The sequence below is a fragment of the Lepidochelys kempii genome, chromosome 4 (genome assembly GCF_965140285.1).
Source record: "Lepidochelys kempii isolate rLepKem1 chromosome 4, rLepKem1.hap1, whole genome shotgun sequence".
NCBI classification, from domain to species: Eukaryota; Metazoa; Chordata; order Testudines; family Cheloniidae; genus Lepidochelys; species Lepidochelys kempii.
In genome coordinates, this window is record NC_136383.1 from 8,258,649 (window position 1) to 8,280,577 (window position 21,929).

General features: G+C 44.2%; 2 protein-coding genes across 3 annotated transcripts in view; one reads left to right on the forward strand and one right to left on the reverse strand.

The window, feature by feature from the left end:
- Positions 1–4,765, reverse strand: part of CENPC (centromere protein C) — a 68,816-nt gene extending 64,051 nt beyond the window's left edge. The window contains exons 1-2 of one of the 2 annotated variants that reach the window (XM_073340249.2): positions 4,673–4,751; positions 3,313–3,392 (exon numbers count right to left, since the gene is read on the reverse strand). In XM_073340249.2, the coding sequence (XP_073196350.1) occupies positions 3,313–3,357 (45 nt within the window). In that variant the 5' untranslated portion in view covers positions 3,358–3,392; positions 4,673–4,751. Of the gene's footprint in view, positions 1–3,312; positions 3,393–4,672 lie in introns of both variants that reach the window. The other variant, XM_073340250.2, reaches the window with a different exon arrangement.
- A 5,640-nt stretch (positions 4,766–10,405) lies between these two features.
- STAP1 (signal transducing adaptor family member 1) overlaps positions 10,406–21,929 on the forward strand; it is a 28,433-nt gene continuing 16,909 nt past the window's right edge. The window contains exons 1-2 of the mRNA XM_073340006.1: positions 10,406–10,528; positions 19,543–19,614. Of these exons, the coding sequence (XP_073196107.1) occupies positions 10,406–10,528; positions 19,543–19,614 (195 nt within the window). The remainder of the gene's footprint in view (positions 10,529–19,542; positions 19,615–21,929) is intronic.

Sequence of the window (21,929 nt, forward strand, 5' to 3'; positions counted from 1 at the left end):
GTATTTCAATACGGTTCTTCCTGTCAGAGAGGTAACCCATCCCCCACCCCCCCCAAAAAGGGGGCTGATGGCTTTGTTCCACTAATAAGTCCTTGGGGTTTTTAACCTTGAGCTTGTAACATTGCAAGGATGGGCATGCAGGCGACTGAAGAAAATTGCCAGAATATTCCTATAATTAACACCACATAGGTATATTGTCATGACTCTGGTCCTGCAGTTCTTCTGCGTTGTCTTTGGCACTATTTGTATTCAGTCATTGCCATTAGATTTTAAGGCAGAGTAGTCAGAGGCTGGTTGAGATGACAAGCTACTTCATCAAAGGTAGCAACAATGGTATATTAAGAGAGCTATTGGATATTTCACTACCTCAGAGCACTTAGGTTGGAGCTGTCACAGCTTTAGGAGAGCGCCTCTTCTTGGTCACACACCAGACTGTCGATAAATCTTGTATCTAGCCCCCCCCTTCTAAGAGCTGCAACAATGTTACCCATTGCCCGTTCCCTAGAACCAGGAGGGCCCCTCAATGTTTAATGTTCAACAGTTACAGAGTCATGTTAACACCTTGGTTCCATCTAAATTAACACAAGTCCCTTCCCCTGGATCAGCCTCTTCAGGTGATCCAACACACTTACCAGGTCACTTTACTGATAGGCGCTCTCTCCTCTGACAAGCCAGTTCTCCTGGACAGTAGTCAGCCAATTGTTTAGAATGATTCATGTCAATGGGAGAGCACTTAAATCAAGAACCTGTTAGCCCTTTGCCATCAACCTTTGGAATTTAAGTCTGGCATGGAGGTAACAGGACAACAGACAAGGTAAAAAAACACATCACAAATGGAGTCTGCAGACTGACATAGATACATATAAAAAGACCCCAATATCAAAAAGAATGAATAGATTGCACATACTGCTCCCCCAAACTGTCACAGGAACAAAGCCCCAATAATAATGCACAAAAAACTATTCAAACGAGAGATTTTTAGCTTGTATGAAGATACAAACTGTTTCAAGACAAGCTTCAAAATGGCACTGCTGGGATTATGCCAACCTGAGTAATGCTACTGCAGAGTATCCAAGCACTCAGCAGAGAAATTACAGGCTTGTGCTTTGAGGTAGACAACTTTGAAAACAGTTTAGATCAGCCTTAGGACAGCTTTTAGCAGAGTGTCTCTCAGGGGACCTAAGACAGAATTTCAGGAATTTCTGTCTCAACCTAATGGGGTCCTTGATAACATCTTCTGGCACATCCAACACTCAGCATCACACTGTACTAGACTCCCAGGCAATGAATACAGCTCTCAGGCCTAGGGATGACTGAATGCAAAACTGCACTCAGTGGACACTTTAATGCCTCTGAACTTCCATTCTTCCACCAGCTAGACAGGGACAAGGATGACATCCTGTGAAGAAATAACTAGAGCAGCCGCGCATCAAGATAAATCCAAAGGGCTCTGAGGTGAAGAATAGAACAAAGCAGTATCCCATATACATCAAAGCCACCACTTAACATGAAGCAATCTTCCTCAAGCATCAAAACCCAATGACAGTACAAGAGCTGATTCAAAGCAAACAGTGATCGTGTTAATGGAGAAACATCTGCAGGACCAGAGCCTTGACCACAAACCTATTCGTTGACTATGACACCAGGCAACAATGAACCCCCAAGACTATACTGTCAAGAAAAGCAGTAGCAGAGAAGTCATGGAGGTCCAGATCATGTAATCCAATATACAGATGGATCAAGAACAAGTTACAAGTTATTTCTTAAATAAGAATGAGTGACTAGAATGCTATTAGTCTAATGCATGGAACAAAGTCTGGAAAAATCAGAGAGCAAGAACCAGCAGCAGAGGTGCAGATCCAACAGGGAGTTCCATTGCTTGAACGTGGTTAGAAAGATACCAGTTGGGAAGGATGTAGAGGGAGCCGAGATACAATGGTCAAAATGTGACCTGTGAATCTGAGTGTACAGCTACTTGTAACTCAAAGCCATCATTAAGATCTGGAGCAGATCCCACCTGTATCACATGAGAAGCAGAAGACTGAAGAGTTAGAATCCTATGGATATGGTATTGCTTGAGAAAATTTTACTTGTTGCTAATTCTGTTTCTCATAGTCCTTAGAAGGCCATGTCCAGGACCTGCTACCAGAAAATGGAGACAGGAATATTTAACATTTATGAGACTCTCTAACAGCTGAGGAAAACAACCTGAGGAACTTTAAACACAATAGCACAAAGTTCACACAAAATCCAACTACTGTAAAACTAAGTTTGATAGGAAATCATGTATTACATTGTGGAAGCCTGCTTAACAACAGTGTTGTGATGAGAGATCAAGTTTAAAACACATATGTAATACACATGGTAGAACAAGCTATTGGTAATTAATCTACAAACTCTTCCAGTGAACAAACAGTGAAAAGCATTTGTCTGCATCTCAGAATGATTACTTAGACTGACCTACAGAAGTCACCATTAAAAATGAACTGCAAATGATTTTTTAATTAAAATTTTTTTTAATTGAGCCCATTTTTTGCTTCTTCATGAATCAATTGCTTAAAAAAGGACTAAAAATTAGTTTAGCAAAAAAAGTCTGCTTATGTTTTCTTTATTTATCCCAAGAAATATTAAGAATGTCAAACCTGACCTGCCCTGAAATTGCTGGAGAACTCGTTGGTAATCTCAAATGTGTATGAAAACCTCTCACACCTTAACTAAAGAATTGGGAATTCTGGAACTTCAACAAAGACTTTCTTTCTCATAAATGTTTTGAACAATTTCTTTTTTTTTTTTAAGTCACCATTAAAAATCCATTCCATTTAAACTGCTGAGGTTCCAGTCTTTTGTGATGTCATAATCCCATGGTTCTTCTACATATTTTAAATATTAGAAATTCAGGTCTGGAACTAAGTACATCATAAAGAAGCATCATAAAGAACACAGACTTCCTTCCACCCTTTGCAGGTCACCATTAACAAGTCAACATTTGCCATTATATACCAGTTACCATAGTTATTTCCTATTCTAACCACATAGAGAAACTTCTCCAACAACCCCAGTGTGCAGTAACTGCTGGGAATTGTTGAGTTTAATGAGGACCCTGCTGGAGCAGGGAGTACTAGAAAACAGATTATCGAGCACATTAAATGTCTGGATGATAGGCACTTCCTAAACATCCTCTTGGGTGAGACAAAGAGCCCCAGCACAGGAGACTGAGGGCTTGTCTACACTACCACTTGGGGAAGGTCTAAGATACGCAACTTTAGCTACGTGAATAACATAGCTGAAGTCGACATACTTAGATCTACTTACCATGGTGTCTTCACGACAGTAAGTCGACAGCTGACACTCTCCCATCGACTCCACTTGTGCTTCTTGTTCTGGTGGAGTACCTGAGCCGACAGGAGAGCGCTCAGCCGTCTATTTATCGTGTCTATAAATCGACTACCCGCTGCCTGCCAAACTGGCAGGTAGCGTAGACAAGCCCTAAGAAGCCAGGAAAATCCACCTGGCTTGCAACAGGCAGCTGCCATCACACAGGGCAGCATCACCCCACTTGCAACAAGGAGGAGACTCCAGGGGAGATGGGCTGGCCTGTGTCACAGGTAGAGTGGACAGCCGACCCATATATGACTGGCTCTACCCACTGTTGTACGCTTAGGCAGTCAGCCAGCTCCACAGGGAAGGATGTACAATGCAGAGCACAATGGGGCCCTGGCCTATGACCAGGGCTCTTGGGCACTGCTGTAATACATGTAAATACCTGCATGCGGAGAGGGCTCCTGGGCACGACTATAACACACCTGAGAAATAACTACCCCCTGAGGGGCTCCTGGGTGCTACCGTAATACACCTAATAAATGATTACCCTCTGTGGGGCTACACCTAAGAAATAACTACCCCCAGGGGAGGGGGCTCCTGGGCACTACCGTAACACACCTAATAAATAGCTACCCCCCGGTGGGGCTCCTGGTCACTAGCGCAACACATCTAAGAACTAACCACCCCCGGGGGGGGGCTCCTGGACGCTACTATAAAATAACTAATAAATAATTACCCCCAGTGGGGCTCCTGGTCACTACCATAACACACCTGAGCAATGACCTACCCCCCCCCAGGAGGCTCCTGGGCGCTACCATAACACAGCTAAGAAATAACTACCCCCTGTGGGGCTCCTGTGCGCTACCATAACACACCTAATCACAGAAGATCCGGGTTGGAAGGGCCCTCAGGAGGGCATCTAGTCCCACCCCCCGCTCAAAGCAGGACCGACCCCCCACTAAATCACCCCAGCCAGGGCTCTGTCAAGCCGGACCTTAAACACCCCGAAGGAGGGAGATTCCGCCACCTCCCCGGGGAACCCATTCCAGGGCTTCCCCGCCCTCCCGGTGAAACCGTGTTTCCTGACATCCAACCTACACCCTCCCCCACTGCGACCATCGCTCCGTCACCAGCCACCGCGGACTACCCCCGGGGGCGGGGGGGGGGTTTCCTGGGCGCCACCGTAACACACCCAAGAAGTCACTACGCCCTGGTAGGAGCCCCACATTCACCCTCCCGAACCCCGCCCTGGGAACCACCACCCCGCAGCAGCCTCAGCCCGCACCCAAGGCGGGAGCGGCGGCGCGAGCAGCCATGATGCGGGCGCGGGGGCAGGACCCGGCTCTCTCACCAGCGGCTCCGCCATGTCGGCTCCAGCGCTCCCCCAGGCCTGCGCCGCGGCCGTTCCCGAACCAGACCGCGCCCCGTGCGCGCCCGCGCGCGCGCGCGCGCGCCGCCCTTCGCCGCTCCGGCGATTTGAAAACTCGGGGGCGCCTCCACTGCGCACGCGCTCCCGCTGAGGGAGGGGGTGAGAAACGCTCATTGGTTAACGGGGGCGTGCGTCAGAGACAGCCGTTCCCTCTTCACCGCCCGCCGGTGGGTGCTGCGCCTGCGCACGAGCCTCTCTGTCCCATAGAGTCGGCGGCCCGAGCCGGGAGGGGTCAGAGGCGAGACAGGGAGCTACTTCGCACACCCGCCCCCCAGGCACACGCGCCCGTACCCCCGCCCCGCCCCCCAGGCACACGCGCCCGTACTCCCGGCCCCGCCCCCCAGGCACACGAGCCCGTACTCCCGGCCCCCAAGCACACGCGCCCGTACCCCCGCCCCGCCCCCCAAGCACACGCGCCCGTACCCCCGCCCCGCCCCCCAGGCACACGCGCCCGTACCCCCGCCCCGCCCCCCAGGCACACGCGCCCGTACCCCCGCCCCGCCCCCCAGGCACACGCGCCCGTACTCCCGGCCCCGCCCCCCAGGCACACGAGCCCGTACTCCCGCCCCGCCCCCCAGGCACACGCGCCCGTACCCCCGCCCCGCCCCCCAAGCACACGCGCCCGTACCCCCGCCCCGCCCCCCCAGGCACACGCGCCCGTACTCCCGCCCCGCCCCCCCAGGCACACGCGCCCGTACTCCCGCCCCGCCCCCCCAGGCACACGCGCCCGTACTCCCGCCCCGCCCCCCAGGTACACGCGCCCGTACCCCCGCTCCCCGGGCACACGCGCCCGTACCCCGGCCCCGCCCCCCAGGCACACGCGCCCGTACTCCCGCCCCGCCCCCCAGGTACACGCGCCCGTACCCCCGCCCCGCCCCCCGGGCACACGCGCCCGTACTCCCGCCCCGCCCCCGAGGTACACGCGCCCGTACCCCCGCTCCCCGGGCACACGCGCCCGTACCCCGGCCCCGCCCCCCAGGCACACGCGCCCGTACCCCCGCCCCGCCCCCCAGGCAAACGCGCCCGTACCCCCCGCCCCGCCCCCCACGCGCACGCGCTCGTACCCCCGCCCCCCGCGCATCCCTCCACCCCACAGGTCCCCATTGTGCCCGGCCTGCGCACACCCGCCTCGCCCCCTCCTACCCCCAGCCCTGCCGTCTGGGCAGACCCCGCGCGCCCTCCCCCGTCTCCCTCACACCCAGCCCCATCGCCCCCCCCCCTTGGCTTTGTTTCACTGCGTACCCGCGCCCTTCCCCCCCCCGAACTACCCCTTTACCCCCCATTGCCCCATGCATGCTGTCACCTCCCCCCACGCTTTGCTGCCTCACACAGACACCAGCCTCCCCCCCCACACTCCATCGTCCTACCGCACAGCCCTCACTGTCCTGTGCCCATCCTTTCAAACACAGACCCCTGCCTTGCCTGCTCTCAGCCACCCATTCTTACTCACACGTGGCCACTTTTGCACCCAGTGCTGTCCCCGCACCATGCCATTGTGCATTCATATACCATCCCTTTGCAAGCTCCTAGACATACACCCCACTCACCCTCTTGTTGCACCACCCATGCTAAGCTAGTCTGTCCTGAACTCGCAGCCCCTCATGCTTTCACGCTGAACAGTGTGGTAAATAGTAAACTGTCGCAGCAAGAAAAGGGGCACATCCAAGGCTAGAATCCCAGCTTCTGAGACCCACAGCCAATGCCTACACCCCCTCAGTCAGTGGTTTACAGACCAGCTGTAGAATCTCTGGGTGGTTGAGTCAACCCCCCTGGAGAAATGTGGTCAATAAACTGTGGTTTTCAGCTGCAGAACCCAAAGCAGTTCACAAGGGTGGGTAACATTATTCTCTTAAGATACAGTACTCGCTGTGCAAGATTCTCACTCCTGCATATTGGCTGCCTAACATGGGACAGGTGCTATTCTAGCTTTGAGGCCCACATTTTTTTTATTATGCCTTTCACAGCTAAAAGGCCATGTTGGGGGCTTTGTTTTGTGAAGTGCTGTAAAATGTGTGTCTCATTTTGTGGCTGCCCAGCTCTGGATACAAAGGCCTGATGTTTTAGCAGCACTGAGCACCCATCACTCAAATTGAGATTCATAGAAGCCAGTGCTGGTGCTTAGCTCTGCTAAAATCTAGGCTGTTGGTGCCAGAGGTGAGCACCTAAAAATTGAAGAATCAGAGGCCATTTTTGAAAATTTGTCCCATAGAAGGACAGGGAAAATCTGTCATTTGATCATTCGGGTCCCTTTTCGGCAACAAGCTGCAAAGTCTGCTTTTGGCAGAAGCCACATGCTCCAGCTCTTCATCCGTTCCAGCCTGTGTGCTGCTGAGTATATCCTCTTTACTAGTGTTCCTCTCTTGTGGTCAGGCCTAGCTTATTTTTAAATTCACAGTCTAACTGTCCATGACTATTTTAAAAAAGAAAAGAAGGACTTGTGGCACCTTGGAGACTAACAAATTTATTTGAGCATAAGTTTTCGTGAGCTACAGCTCATTTCATTGGATGCATTCAGTGGAAAATACAGTGAGGAGATTTATATACATAGAGAACATGAAACAATGGGTGTTACCATACACACTGTAACCAGAGTGATCACTTAAGGTGAGCTATTACCAGCAGGAGAGCGGGGCGCCGGGGGGGGGGATTTGTAGTGATAATCAAGGTGGGCCATTTCCAGCACCACAAACATCAACCAGACATCAGCCCTATGGCTCTGGCAGTTTCTACCATCTTTCTCCATTGGCATAACTGACCCACAATCACATCAAGTATTCAGCTAAGAGCAATTTCTCAAACATTTTACTTTTCTTGTCCCAGAAAATTGCATCTGCCTTTACTTAAAATGTGTGTTGTAATGGGATTTGCATAGGTACATAGAGACACACTAGACTCTGCAAACATTTAAAAGTAAAGACCTTTTGAAGTCTTCTAATTGCAGCCTCGGAGATGCTCTAACTTGTCTGAGGCTGGAGTAGCCCGTTGGGGTTCTTCTGGCAGCCAAAAATAGCTGGAGTTCAATGGCACTGTGGTGGTAGCCCTGGCATTCCTTCTAAACTGGAGTTCAAAGGGAGCAGCAGAGAGCCATTATAGTCAGTTCAGTGCCATCCATAAAACATCTGTACTAGTGATATTCCCTGGTAAAAAGCTCTGCTGTCTTCATGGTACGTTTGCTCCACTGGAGTAGAGTAAAAGGGCCATAGGGCAATGCAGAATAGGTTAGCATCTTAACAGAGGTTTTGAAGAGATCCTCTAGAGCCAGATGCCTCAAGTGAAAAATCTAAGTTTTATGAAAATATAAAACAATATTGCAGATGTGCCTGGAATTTATTTTGGGTTTGTTTGGTTGCTGTTTTGTTTAGTTTTATAAAAACAAAGTTACAAGAAGTTTTGGGGAACAGGTTGGAGTTCTTTCACTGTGAAAATTACCTTTTCCACTAGGGAAGGTATAATGGATGACATTTCATCATAAATGGCACGTCTCAAAAGAAAGGGAAGCTTCAAACAGGTCTAAATGTTACCTCTTAAATGGTACAACGTATCCTACAGTTTGTGTTCAAAAAAACAAACAAACAAAAAACAAACAAAAAATCATGAAAAATTCAAAAGGGAAGCTATCTCACACACTGCTGTAGAGCAGAGAAGGCAACTCCCTGAGAACAAACAGTCACTTTAAAATACAACCAAAAAAGTATTTAAAAAAAAGAAACCTTATTTATTTAGGAATAGTTAAGAGGTTTACAGATCCTTGCTATTTAAATATCAGTGACAAAACAAGATTACTACAGCAAGCTTCTGTTTAGAGAAACATCACACAGTGATGTACATTAATATGGAAACACTGTTACAGAAAAGTGGTGATTAAAGTGTGAGAATCTTTACACTACACGTGACATGCTGTTTCTGGTGATTTTATTAAAAAGAAGCATTCTTAAGAGTTAAACAGAGGAACTGATTCTCCAACACCCTACACTTTTTATAAAAAGAAAAGGAGTACTTGTGGCACCTTAGAGACTAACAAATTTATATAGTCATTCACATGCCTGCAATGTGCGTATAATGCTACCATTCTGATTTACTAGCATTTTACGCCCGTTTTGCATTCATGATGTACAGACAAACACCCACATAAATTGCAGCACAGTTGTCAGTCAGGTCTAGTATTATTTAGACAGTAATGCTTTAGACCTCAAGGGTCTACCTCTGAGTTGAAATATAAAAAATTTTGGGGTCAAAACCTTCACTAAATCATGCTGTAATCTGTCAAAATATAGTAAGAATGCATCAGTTATTACATATTAATTTCTGCTTTGAACTGATGGTGGTTTTAGATTGTGCTGGCTTTCCAAGGCTGGGAGTTCAGTAAGTGCCGCTCTTCAGCTACTGAATGTCACAAAAATGGTGCATATCTTGCCCCATTGCTGAATTTCCCCAGTAGAGTCAAGTTGCGCCATTTTACTACAAAAATATGCCAAAAGTAGCACAATTGTAAAAAATTTGCCATCTAATAAATTCTTAGAAAAAGTTAATAATATGGATTTTTCCAAGAAGTCATTACTTGCGGAGTAAAAATCGATATTTTACTTTCACATAGTTCTGGGAAGTACCAGATTTTCTGTTATCCTTGCCTAGCAATTGCACAGTCTAAAAGTTGCCTCCCAAGCAGGTCACATATATTAAAGCCCTATTGGATCTGCGTGAAGGTTGCAGGGAAGCAGAAAAGGAGCCTTGAAGGTAACACACAAGAATAACGGGGGAAAATGTGTTCCCTTTTTCTAGAGCACGTTTTCAAATACTTTTTGTTTGTTTGTTACCTATAGAAATATCACAATGTCTTGCTGTCCCTGTTCTTTCTTGAGGATTTCTGGAAGGGACGCAAACCTGAAGAAAAATCCTGGCCCTGTTGAAATCAACAAGAGTTTTGCCATTGACTTCAGTAGGGCCAGAATTTCACCCTGGGAAAGGGATCTCTCCCACACCTTATCTGAACTTTTGGGGATGATGGATTTTTCACAAAGAAAGTTCCCCCCCCGCCCCAAGTGTTTATCAGAAATCTGAGTTACACATGTATCAACAACAAAAACAGCAGTTTTCACTAAAAATACCTTCTTCTCTCAATCACTCTTATGTCAGAATTCCACCAGATCTCCAGCAAAAGCAATCGTCAGACATTCTTAATGTAAAAAGCCAAGTGGAATTTTAAAAAGCCAAAACAAACATTTCAGAAGCAAACGGGCACAATCTCTCTTTCTTTGCAGGTCACCTGTAAAGATTCCAGAGTCTGTGAACTGTGAGAAGGAGGTTTCTCTGACAGATCCCCGACTAAATCCAATAATGATAATCCCGGTAAGAAATGGCATAATTATCATTTGTGATTGTGAACCTTGGTCTGCAGGATGGAAACATACAAATAGCATGCTAGGAAAGTTTCCTTTAATCCATTTAATCTTGTTCCTCTTCGGATTATACAGTGAGAAAGGGGTCTGTGCGGTGTGTTGTTTATTTTAAAATAACCACCAAGACTTCCTCTTTGTACCGTCAACTTGTTCTCTCAAACCGGGGCGACTTTCCTTTGCCAGAGGCTAAAGATAAGCAGACAAGAATACACAGAGGAAAAGAACACAGCCAAGATTCAGCGGATAGGGAGGGAGCAGGATGGCTAAGCCTGAGAAAATCCCTGTACCAGCCCCACGACGAATCTTCCAAGCGAGACAGAGGATTACTGCTCTGCCCCTGTACTTTGAAGGGTTTCTATCTGTCAGATGGGCACGGAACCAGGTAAGGTGCACAATCCGAGCAGCTATATTCAATTAAACTTTTTCTGAGAAATGTGTTGTAACTCATTACAGGTGTTGAGACCTGTTCCTTAGGGCTGGTCTGCACCCCAGCTCGCACTGAAATAATTAAATCTGTTTTAATTCACACCTTTAGTTATTTTAGTGAAAGTCCTGTGCACACTTATTTCAGAATGAAAGTGTCCCATTACAATTTAGTTGAAGTCAATTTTTTACCAATGTAAGCAAAATCAAAATAAGAAACTCTTATTCTGAAGTAAGTATCCACACACAGATTTGCACTGAAATAACTAAAGGCATGAATTAAAACAGATTTAGTTATTTCAGTCAAGTTTGTGTGTGAACAAAACCTGCGTATCTCTTGGCACTTTCTGCTGTTGCATCAGAGAGTAATATTTCCCATACTTGAAACTACTATTTTTTTTTTGCTTTCATATTCTTATATATATATATATATATATATATATATATTCAACTAAATAGACTCTCTAACAAAATAATATAAATATAAAATGTACCATAAAAGTCTCCATATTTATAGACGTGCATTTCCTTTTCTGTAGATAATATTATAACAAGCAAAGATGGAGAAAGATGTTGATTTCTGAAGCTGTAGTTTATTTTGGGTTTCCCAATGGACTCTTACTCCAGTTCAGTTTTATTCTATAAATGTATATAATCAAAAGAACTGCATTACACACCATAATAATTATTCAGTACCCCATCATATTTTTTTTATAATCTACAGGAAAGTTGATTGAGACTGATTTCAGAGCTGCAATAATGATGAGACACTTAGGTTACACTTTAAGCCACAAGAGCAAAGTTTGATTTGTTTATCTTGTTCTGAAATATCCCATACTAGTCTTAAGCCTGAAATTCTCAGTCATGGAGCATTTAAAATGAGCATGGTGATGACTTACAATAATTAAAAATATATAATGCTGAAATCATTTAACTTTTATTTATGGACTACTTTGGAAACACAGTCCAGTGGAATTTTTATGAGGCAGGATAATAATTTATGCCCTGATCCTGATCTTGTATGCATGTGTGAACATTATTAGTAAGTATTTACAGACCAGGTCCTTGAACATGCTGATTGCTTTTTAGTATAGATTTCTCTATTTTAGCTCCTGATGATAGTGATCATTATAGTTAAGACGGCAAAACAGTTTCCGTTATAATCCTTTCCCCGGCCCAGTCATGGCTATAAAAGATTTAATATTTTCTGTGCTTGATCACTGCGCAAATATGATTTTTTTCAAAAATAAGTTTGAAGGTAAACTTGTATTTCCCCATTATTTTTTTTTTTAGTAGAGTGTGGTGGTTAGACTATTCACAAAGAGAAAAGTAACTACTACCCTTTTTTTTTTTTTTTAACTACAATATAGCAAGAGGAAGTTCAGAACAGTGATATTTTTGAACATCACTATTAATGATGTATTCCAACATGGAAGATTGGTTGAAGTTTCATTATGCTGCGTAACAGTCCAGAAATAAACAGCAGATATTTTTCAATTTCTCCCATATGTGGAATCTTTTAAAAGCCACTCTCTCCAGAGTCACTAGCTCACATACTGGCAGTTCACTGCACAACACCAAGATCACTGAGAGGTTTTTCGCAGGAGTGGGTGGATGAGATTCTGTGGCCTGCGTTGTGCAGGAGGTCGGACTAGATGATCATAATGGTCCCTTCTGACCTTAGTATCTGTGAATCATACATGTAACTGATAATTTTTCAGCACTGCAATAGGATTTTCTTGGGCATCAGAAAAGGCCATGGAAGATTGTATTGAGACTATTAATTTCAGGAATGGGAGTGGTCTGTTACAGAACTGCATTTCCTTATGAAATTTTAATAAATGGAGGGACTGCTATCAAGGTTAGGTCAAAAGTGTCCAGGAGCAGGGGTATAACAATAGATATTACCAAAAGGTTGGCTTTTGCAGAGGTTTACACTCCATCTAATTACCCATTACACTCCATCTAATTGCCCCCATGCATCTGATGAAGTGAGCTGTAGCTCACGAAAGCTTATGCGCTAATAAATTGGTTAGTCTCTAACGTGCCAGAAGTACTGCTCTTCTTTTTACGGATACAGACTAACACGGCTGCTACTCTGAAACTTTTCCCCTACTGTTACTCACACCTTCTTGTCAACTGTTTGAAATGGGCCATCCTAATTATCACTACAAATGTTTTTTTCCTCCTGCTGATAATAGCCCACCTTAATTGATTCGTCTCATTAGAGTTGGTATGGCAACACCCATTTTTTTCATGTTCTCTGTATGTATATATCTTCCTACTGTACTTTCCACTGCATGCATCTGATGAAGTGGGTTTTATCCCATGAAAGCTTATGCCCAAATAAATTTGTTAGTCTCTAAGGTGCCACAAGAACTCCTCATTCTTTTTGCTGATACAGACTAACACGGCTACCACTCTGAAACCTTTCCCTAGAATGTTGTTTCAGCAGGGTTTAAAACTGTAGCAGGTCTCCCCAAGCTCCCCTAGGGGTATGCGTTGCTGATAAACATAGTGGGGATTGCTGATAGTATGTGAAACCTAATATGTGTAGCAGTGAAAGGGATAAAATAAAAATAAACTAAGCCACTGACCAAATGTGTACTGAGGTTATTAAAAATGGTCCTAGACTAATGCAAAAACCCCACGGCTACACTAAGGGATCAGCATTACATTTAAGGTGCAATACCTCAGAAACCATCATGGCTAGAAATATTATAAACGGTGTCAGCTGTTGCAGTCCAGGGGAGATGGCATTGCTCAGCTCCTCTGAAAATCAGGTCACTTAGTTAGGCCTAAATATGAGTTTAGGAGCCTAACTTTTAGACTCTCATCTTTGAAAATCTTGGCGTTTGAGGACCAATACATGACTGAAGCTCTCATCTTGGACCAGTGATTAGAAAAATAAAAACTTCAATCTGAGATATGACCCATCATTAACAATGTATGCTTGTATATGGAGCATACTATAAAATAATATAACATTTATGTAGGACCTTTCATCCTGAAATAGTCTCCAAAACTTCACATACTGAAAGACAGCCAGCTGTAGGCACAGAAGAAAATGACCCACTGGCACACAGTACGCAATATAACCGACTGAGGAGGGGAAAACATTGCTAGGAAGACCAGGACAGGACATCGCTCTTCCAAACTTCAACATGCAATCTTTTACGATCAAGCAGAGCGCCAGGAACTCTGTGTTTGAGGGATCAGCTCAAATGTGTATCTGCTATGAATAAAAAGTAGAGCCGGAACCAAGCTGTGAAGTTTGTAGTTGGATCTGGAGTCAGATTTCCCTAAAGACAGTATGTGGCTTGGATCTATGGTTCTCGGTCAGGGCCTATTTATAATAAACAAATTAGATAATGCACATTCATTACTTGCCCTTCAAAGTCTATTTGAATGTGATAAAGAGAACCGCATGAGCAGATCTCTGTGCCCATGTGAATTCCCCATTGATTTCTATAGGGCTCTGCACAACCAAAAAGTCAACTTGCACAGTTCTTTTTGCAGAATCGGGTCCTTAAAGGCAACCTTGCCTGTCTCTCCCTGCTCTTCTTTCTTTCAGCTCCAGATAAATGCCAATGTTGATGTCATAATTGGCAGAGCCATGAAAATCAGTTAGAGAAATAAGGATCCCCCATCTGCCTACAGTTTATATCCATGTCTAAAGAATGACTTCTGTTGACACTGGTATGCTAGCTGGCATGAACAGAACATAATTTTGCCAAAGCTACTTTTTAAAGATAATTTTTTTAAAAATACCTATTTAAAAATTGAGGCACGAGCCACCAGAATTATTTAAATTAAAAATTCATTCACGAAAAGTTTCATAACATGGAGGAAACTGCAGTATAGATGAAGCCGGAGAGCACACAGGAGTTACATGCTACTAAGGATGGACTCCGTTGAAAGACAAAAATAGCAGAGTGATTCACATCCATAGTAATAGGTCGCACAGTAAACTGAAACACCAAGAAACCCCAAATAAACTACTACTCTTGCTATTCAAATAGCTAGCAGCAATCAGACTTATTCTAAAACATTTCTTTATTTTATCTAGCATGATGGAAATAGCCATGTTTAGTAACACTTTCCCCCCAATAGCTTTCATAGAATCATAGAATATCAGGGTTGGAAGGGACCCCAGAAGGTCATCTAGTCCAACCCCCTGCTCAAAGCAGGACCAATTCCCAGTTAAATCATCCCAGCCAGGGCTTTGTCAAGCCTGACCTTAAAAACCTCTAAGGAAGGAGATTCTACCACCTCCCTAGGTAACGCATTCCAGTGTTTCACCACCCTCTTAGTGAAAAAGTTTTTCCTAATATCCAATCTAAACCTCCCCCACTGCAACTTGATAGCTTTAATAGTAATAAATGTGCATTTATATAATGCCTCTGCTCTTAATCCCCAAGCATTTTACAAATAGGAATCACATCACCCACCTCTGAAATGCAATAACGCCTTGAGTAGAACGTGGCCATTATTCCTCGGGCCACAGCATTATCACACAACAAATCGGAAAAGGGAAAACTAGCATTACATGCAATTGAAATGGCAGTTCTGGACAGCCTGTTACAGAGCAGGTGCTATGCTGAGAAGGCAGCACGGGTTCACAATTCTATTAATTTTAGTTGGAATAAAGGTGACCAAGTCTGTGCACCTTATTTATAGGCAGTGTTGAGTTTGTTTACCCGTGACCCAAAGACATTCCTGAATGCATAGAGCTTGCAGAGTGACTGGTTTTGCTCATTCTTATTAAGGTGAAATTCATGCCTATGCAGAGTGTCTGTATAAAAACTATGCACTTCTTAAGCCTTCAGAACAGGGGGTTATGAGAGACTAAATTGGTGTATAGCCCTTGTGTCAGCTCATTCTTGTGTGTGTGTGTGGGGGGGAATTCACTGACTTCAGTGGAGCTACAGTGGCATGTGGAGAATCAGATCCCTCTTCTTTTACACGTTATCCAAAGTGGGGAGCCTGACAACTATAGCTGTGTGAGAGGGTCAGTCACCTGAGTACTCATTTTCAAAAGTAAATATTCTTCTCGTGAAATGTTGCCAATTTCATTGGTCTAAATTGTAGCTTTGCCACAAGGTCATTGTATAAGGCAGCACCAGGTTGGGCTGCCTTTCGTGCTTTGAGAAGCAGATCAAGATTGGGTCTCCTTTGCAATGGGGCTGGAGAGGAACATACCGTGTATCAGGTCCATGCTTGGTGCAGTGTACGTCCCTCAGTTTATCAGCCAGCATTGGGGGAGGGACGGAGTTAGTCCCTGGGATGCTGCTTCCCTGCCATACAGGAGGAGCATGAGAGGGTGCCTTGCACCCTATATAGCCATGCAGAGCAATGTCTTTACCAGCTTTTCCCAGTAAGCAGATAGCAGGAATTCCTCCAGTCAGCTAGTGCATTTTCAGTCAAGCAAAGTATCACTCATTCATGACAACAAAAGGTGAAACTTCGCCTGTCGTCCTGCACTTCTCTGTTCTTGGCCAAAATTACTAACCAAGGACGGGGCCTAGCAGCCTTCGTTAGTTCTTTTGGGGCTGAAGCTGGAAGAAGGCCGTCAGTCCAGAGAGCATAACCCCATTCTAGACAGTTCAGGGCTTACAAGGATGCTGAGGGGAGAACCACCCTAGTCCACAAGTGGTTCTGGAGAACTGAAAAGAATTATTATGAGACTGAAGTCTATGGGGGAGAGATCACCAGGTAGAGGTTTGGGGGGAAATATCCTGCATGCCTTAGTTTGTCAGGCCTAGCAGATGTGCAGTTTTTACCCTTGTGTGAGAAACGCTCACTTTTTTGCCAAAATAGTACTTTTTCAAAAGTACATTTTACAGTTTTGCTATCTTCATTTACTAGTCCATAAGTAAGGCCCTTCTTTTTTGTTTTTCTTTTTAAACCAACTTTTATCAAAAAATCCCCAGGTTTTACAAAAGGTTTTACTGATTTTCACCTAAATTTTGGAGCACTCAAGTATGTGACAAACAGGTGGATGTGTCTAGGTTAATAATAAATTAGTCTCAGTGTAAATATAAGGTTGTCTGTTAAAGTAAGGCAAGGTAGTGGAAGAGATACATTGTACACGCATGGGTACATGTATACATACTGTTAATGTAGAGTTCATGAAATACACCACAGCCTGAAGCTGCTTTTACATTCAATACTCTTCCTTTTCTCTTTGTTGCTTTTTTCTGTCCTCCTGCCTCTCAGTATTAACCATCCTCGTATTTACCCAGAAAACTATTACGTTAATTTTATGCACTGATTTTCACTTATTTTTTAATTTTTGTAATGAACACTGATAAATACTTGGGCAATTTTAAACAAATAAAATCCCAAAATGAAAGGCTTTGCCCACAATATATGCTTCTCATGCATCCTCAGACAAGAGAGCAGAGTGTTTAATTGCGATTGTCTTACAGCCTTTCCCATCACTAACTAGCATGTTCATTACAGGGAAGATTTACAACAATAAGGTAATAGCTGGTTGCAAATCGATAGTCTATCATCATTGAAAGGAGAAGTAGATAAAGTGTCACTGTGAGCGTAACAATCTAGCTTTACGTTAGAGGGAGATATTGGTGAACAAACAAACCAGTACAGTTAATATTAATCTTTGTGGGACTAGATTGTTCAGAGGAACAATGGCAGGATGTGTAGATCAAGTCCAGCCCCTTGTGCTGTGGCAGGACCAAGTAAACCTAGATCGTCCCTGACAGGTGTTTATCCAACCTGTTTTTAAAAACCTCTAATGATGGGGATTCCACATGATTGCTTCTGGGTGATCAGCACTTTTGAAAAAAAAAAATCAGACCCCACTTAGTTAGGTACCTAGTGTGACACCCCAATATTCACCACTGTCATGTAATTAGGATGAGTTTTGTACAAAGTATGTCTTCTGAGGTATTCTGAAAGGCTCGCTCTGCTAGACATTAATATCTCATTGGATTGCATGTGCTATCGTTGTATGTGAAGTTATAAAGTTTGGCTATGTGTTACTGAAACATGTTGTGAGGTTGAAAACACCCACAAGCAGCCTGCCAGGTACGACAGTAAAAGGGCCAAACAATGTGAATGGCTTATTGAGGAAATGCACACAAGCACAAGGATTACCCCAGGAACTGTGTACAATAGAAACATCTCAGAGGTATCACTACGCAATGGGAACTGTTTGACCTAGGTCACAGCAAAAGAGCTTTCCAGCGAGTGAGAAGAAGATATAAAAAGGGGGACAATGACATCAAAGGGGTTCTCACTCTCCAACACCTGAGGGGCAAGGACTGAACTGTGGGAAGTGATAGTCCCAGGCTAAAAGGATCTTTAGCCTGTGTATGAAAACCTGAGAAAGCCAAAGCAGCTTGTGCCTTAAGAATCTGCCAGCCTATTTATCACTCAGGGTTGAGAATTTGCTGATTTATATCCTACCTAGCTAGTGTGTTAAACTCAGTTTGCGGCGGGGGGGGGGGGGGGGGGGTTATTTACTAAGGTAATCTGATTTGATCTGTTGGCTATCCCTTATAATTAAAAATATATCTCTTGTATGTAATGAACTTGTTTTTGTTTTAAACCCAGTTTGTGTAATTCACAACACAGGAAGGGGGGGTGGGTGCAAAAAGCTGTGCATATCTCTCTCCGTATTGAGGGAGAAGGCAAATTTCAGTTAGGTTACACTGTACAGTTCTCTGTGCAAGACAATACAATTTTGGGTCTACTCTCCAGAGTGGGCATGCACTTGAGTACTGGGCAATTCCTTAGCTGAAAGCTTTCCCATGCAGTACTGATTTCAGTGTCCGTGTCTTTCTGCAGCTGGGTGTGTCCCTACCTGTGTGTGTGCTAGAGGAGGCTTGAGGGCCTGGCTTAGCAGGACAGGGTAAGGTAGCTCAGTTGCTGGAACAGGCGGGCTCAGTGGTACCCCAGGACATCAGGTGGCACTCCGGAGTGGGGGGTAACCCGTCACATCGAGAAATGGACTTAATAGCCTGCCTAACTTTACACACACTTTTTTTTTTAATCTTGGCCCATGCGTGTGTTCAGAAGGTGTCTAGACAGATATTCACTACCTAAAGCTTTAACAGAAATTAGCTGATGGATTTGAGGGGAAAAGTAGTAATCATACACTCCCAGTCAACAGAGGAAGATGTAAGGATTCCAGTTTTATAGTAGAAATCATGGAATAAATAAAGAGGTGTTCAAAGAAAGTATCTCTGATGAACAATAAGTGACTGGTTTTGTCCTGATCCCTAACTACTTTAAATAATTAAAACAAACTGACTGATGACAGGGGTGAGAGGAAAGTCTGCATTTTGTCTAGTTTGCTGTTTGCCCTAGATGACCCAAATCCCGTTTCCCACCCTAGTTCACAGTCATTATAGTCTGAATTAATACAAATTCCAGCCCCCCTTTTCATCTGTTTTCAGTACGGAGTCTGCTTTTTATGCAACTTAGGGAGAGCAATATGAAAAATAAAAGCTATTAAACAGTTCTCTCCCCCAGGCTGGAGTTCACGTTTTAAATGAGGGGCAAAAATGTCAAAAAATGTAAACTACTTGGTCATCAGTACTGAGATATTGTCAGTGCTATTGATAATCCATACTGATACCAATACTTGGTCAGTTACCATAACCAAGATATTGAATGTGGATCACTACGATGCTACTCTAGTTTTAAACTTAAATAAATCCAGTGAAGCCAACAGAGTTACACTGGCATAAACTGGAGTAGCAAAGTAATGAATCAGCCCCCAAGTCTATATATCGGAACTTCTGACCTGGAATGAAATAATTTTACAAATTGTTTCATTTGCTGGAAGTTATAAAACAGAAGGTCTTTGACCTTTACCAAACTATAAAGCACTGAAATAAACCCACTTGGGTTATGGTACTTTTCTTATCCATATTTAATTCACTTTTCTTTGGGGGCTAAAAAGATTTTCCAGGTAAACTGACTCTTGCCCTTTTCCAACAGGATTTTGAACAGTACTGGACAGAACTCAGAGGGATTACACTTTTCTTTTATAGTGATAAGAAAACCCCAACCGTGAGTAGTGCAACATGCTTGTGTGTATGTATATATGATTATTTTTAGTAGCCATTTTCACCAAGTGAGTATATACTCATTTACTGCAAGTGTCTCTCCCATCCCTGTTCTCGCATCTTTGAAGCCCATGGAACATGTATCAAGCACTGCAACAGAGAGCCTGAGTTACAGTGTAGAAAGTGATACAAATAATAAAAATAGTGTGTGTCTACTCCTAACAAAAGGAAGATTCTTAGTCATTCAGGCTATTCTATATATTCACTTTTGAGATGAGAACCAATGGCTAGTGGGGAGCACACTGCAAGCAACACAACATTTTGATATTAACTCAATGATTTTAGCCTTTTGCTTGGCACATATGCAGCTCTTTAGATCTTCAATGTGCTTTACAAACCTTAGTTCAAAATATCCTGATCACCCATTAACTCCTGCCCATTTACTATACAGGGTCATTCACGAACATGTTGCACATGGCACTTATGAGAGCAGGGAGGTTGCTCAGTCCTTGACTGAGACTTTCCCTCCCTCATGTTTTACCTCAGAAGCAGCTGCTGTATGTGTGTATACACTTTTTTAATTGTTTGGAGACCAGTCAGGTTGAAAGGTGCGGTATAGTTATAATATGCACATCTTCTGCATCTTGCATATGGGTACTTAAACCAGTCTGTCCAATAAACTGCTCCAACACAGAGCTTCTGCCTTTCTGCACCTCAGAAATGAACAAAGCAAAAGTTCTTTCATATCCCATGTGGACATAGTCTGTCTCATTTGAACTGTGGTTGAAACTCTGCTCACAACAACCACATGTTGTTTATGTACAGCTTCTCAGAGCAGTGTGGCAGGGATATTTTTCTGATACCATTTTATAGATAAGAGATCCAGTTCTTCTCTCACATACGATATACCCTGTTGAGGGTCCATTGACTTCACTGGGTTTATTCTTGGTTACACTTGTGCAAATGAAGAACATATCAGCACTGTTGCTTTAGGCAGTCTTTATAGCATGGTTTATAACATGATTCTTAAACCAAAAACTCCAATCCATGTTGCTCAGTGACATAGGAGCCAACTCCGTGGGTGCTCAGGGGTGGAGCACCTGCAGGGAAAAATTAGTGGGTGCTCTGCTCCCACCGGCAGCCAAACTCCCCTCCTTGCCCCACCTCACCTCCGCCTCCTCCCCTGAGCGCGCCACATCCCCGCCTCTCCCCCTACCTCCCAGCGCATGCTGCCGCAAAACAGCTGTTTCATGGCGTAACAAGCTCCAGAAGGGAGGGGGGAGGAGCGGGAATGCGGCACATTTGGGGAAGAGGTGGAGCCGGGGCGGAGATTTGGGGAAGGGGTTGGAATGGGGGCAGGGCACGCATGGGAAGGGGTGAGGCAGGGGTGGAGTCATGGTGGGGCTGAGGGCAGACGGGGAGCGAGCACCTTCTGGCACCAGTGGAAGTCGGTGCCTTTGCTCAGTGAAACTACTTCAGTTATATTAGCAACAACTCTGTTCAATGAATGGAGCTGTAAGTGCTGTTCAATTCAAATCAGAAGGTAACTGAGCAAGATGCTCACATGAGCAATTCCCAGGTAATTACCCTAAAGAATTAACATACTTTTACTGTACATTTCCACAGAACTCAAGTAACATCCCCAAAATGTTCCCCATCACAGGATGTACATACTGAGATGGACTTGTGATGGGAGAAAGATGTTTTCTCCCTTATTTTTTTCTCCAACAGATCCATGCATAGTCACAGACACCTCCTACTCACCCAAAAGTCAACCATAACAAGAAGAAAAGGAGTACTTGTGGCATCTTAGAGACTAACCAATTTATTTGAGCATAAGCTTTCGTGAGCTACAGCTCACTTCATCGGATGCATACTGTGGAAAGTACAGAAAATCTTTTTATACACACAAATGGTGAAAAAATGGGTGTTTACTACTACAAAAGGTTTTCTCTCCCCCCACCCCACTCTTCATGGTTTGTGTGTATAAAAAGATCTTCTGTACTTTCCACAGTATGCATCCGATGAAGTGAGCAGTAGCTCACAAAAGCTTATGCTCAAATAAATTAGTTAGTCTCTAAGGTGCCACAAGTCCTCCTTTTCTTTTTGCGAATACAGACTAACACGGCTGTTACTCTGAAACCAACCATAACAAGAGAACTTCCAGAGGGAACATTTAGTGAAGTACTGTAACTCCTGTTGTTAGTCTACAGGGCTCGAAGCTAAAAAGTTGTGTGGGTGTTTTGTGTAAGAAGTGTCACTTTAAAGCTGCATTTCCCAGCTTTTAACATTTGTTATTTGTTTTTCAGTTGTAGCTCT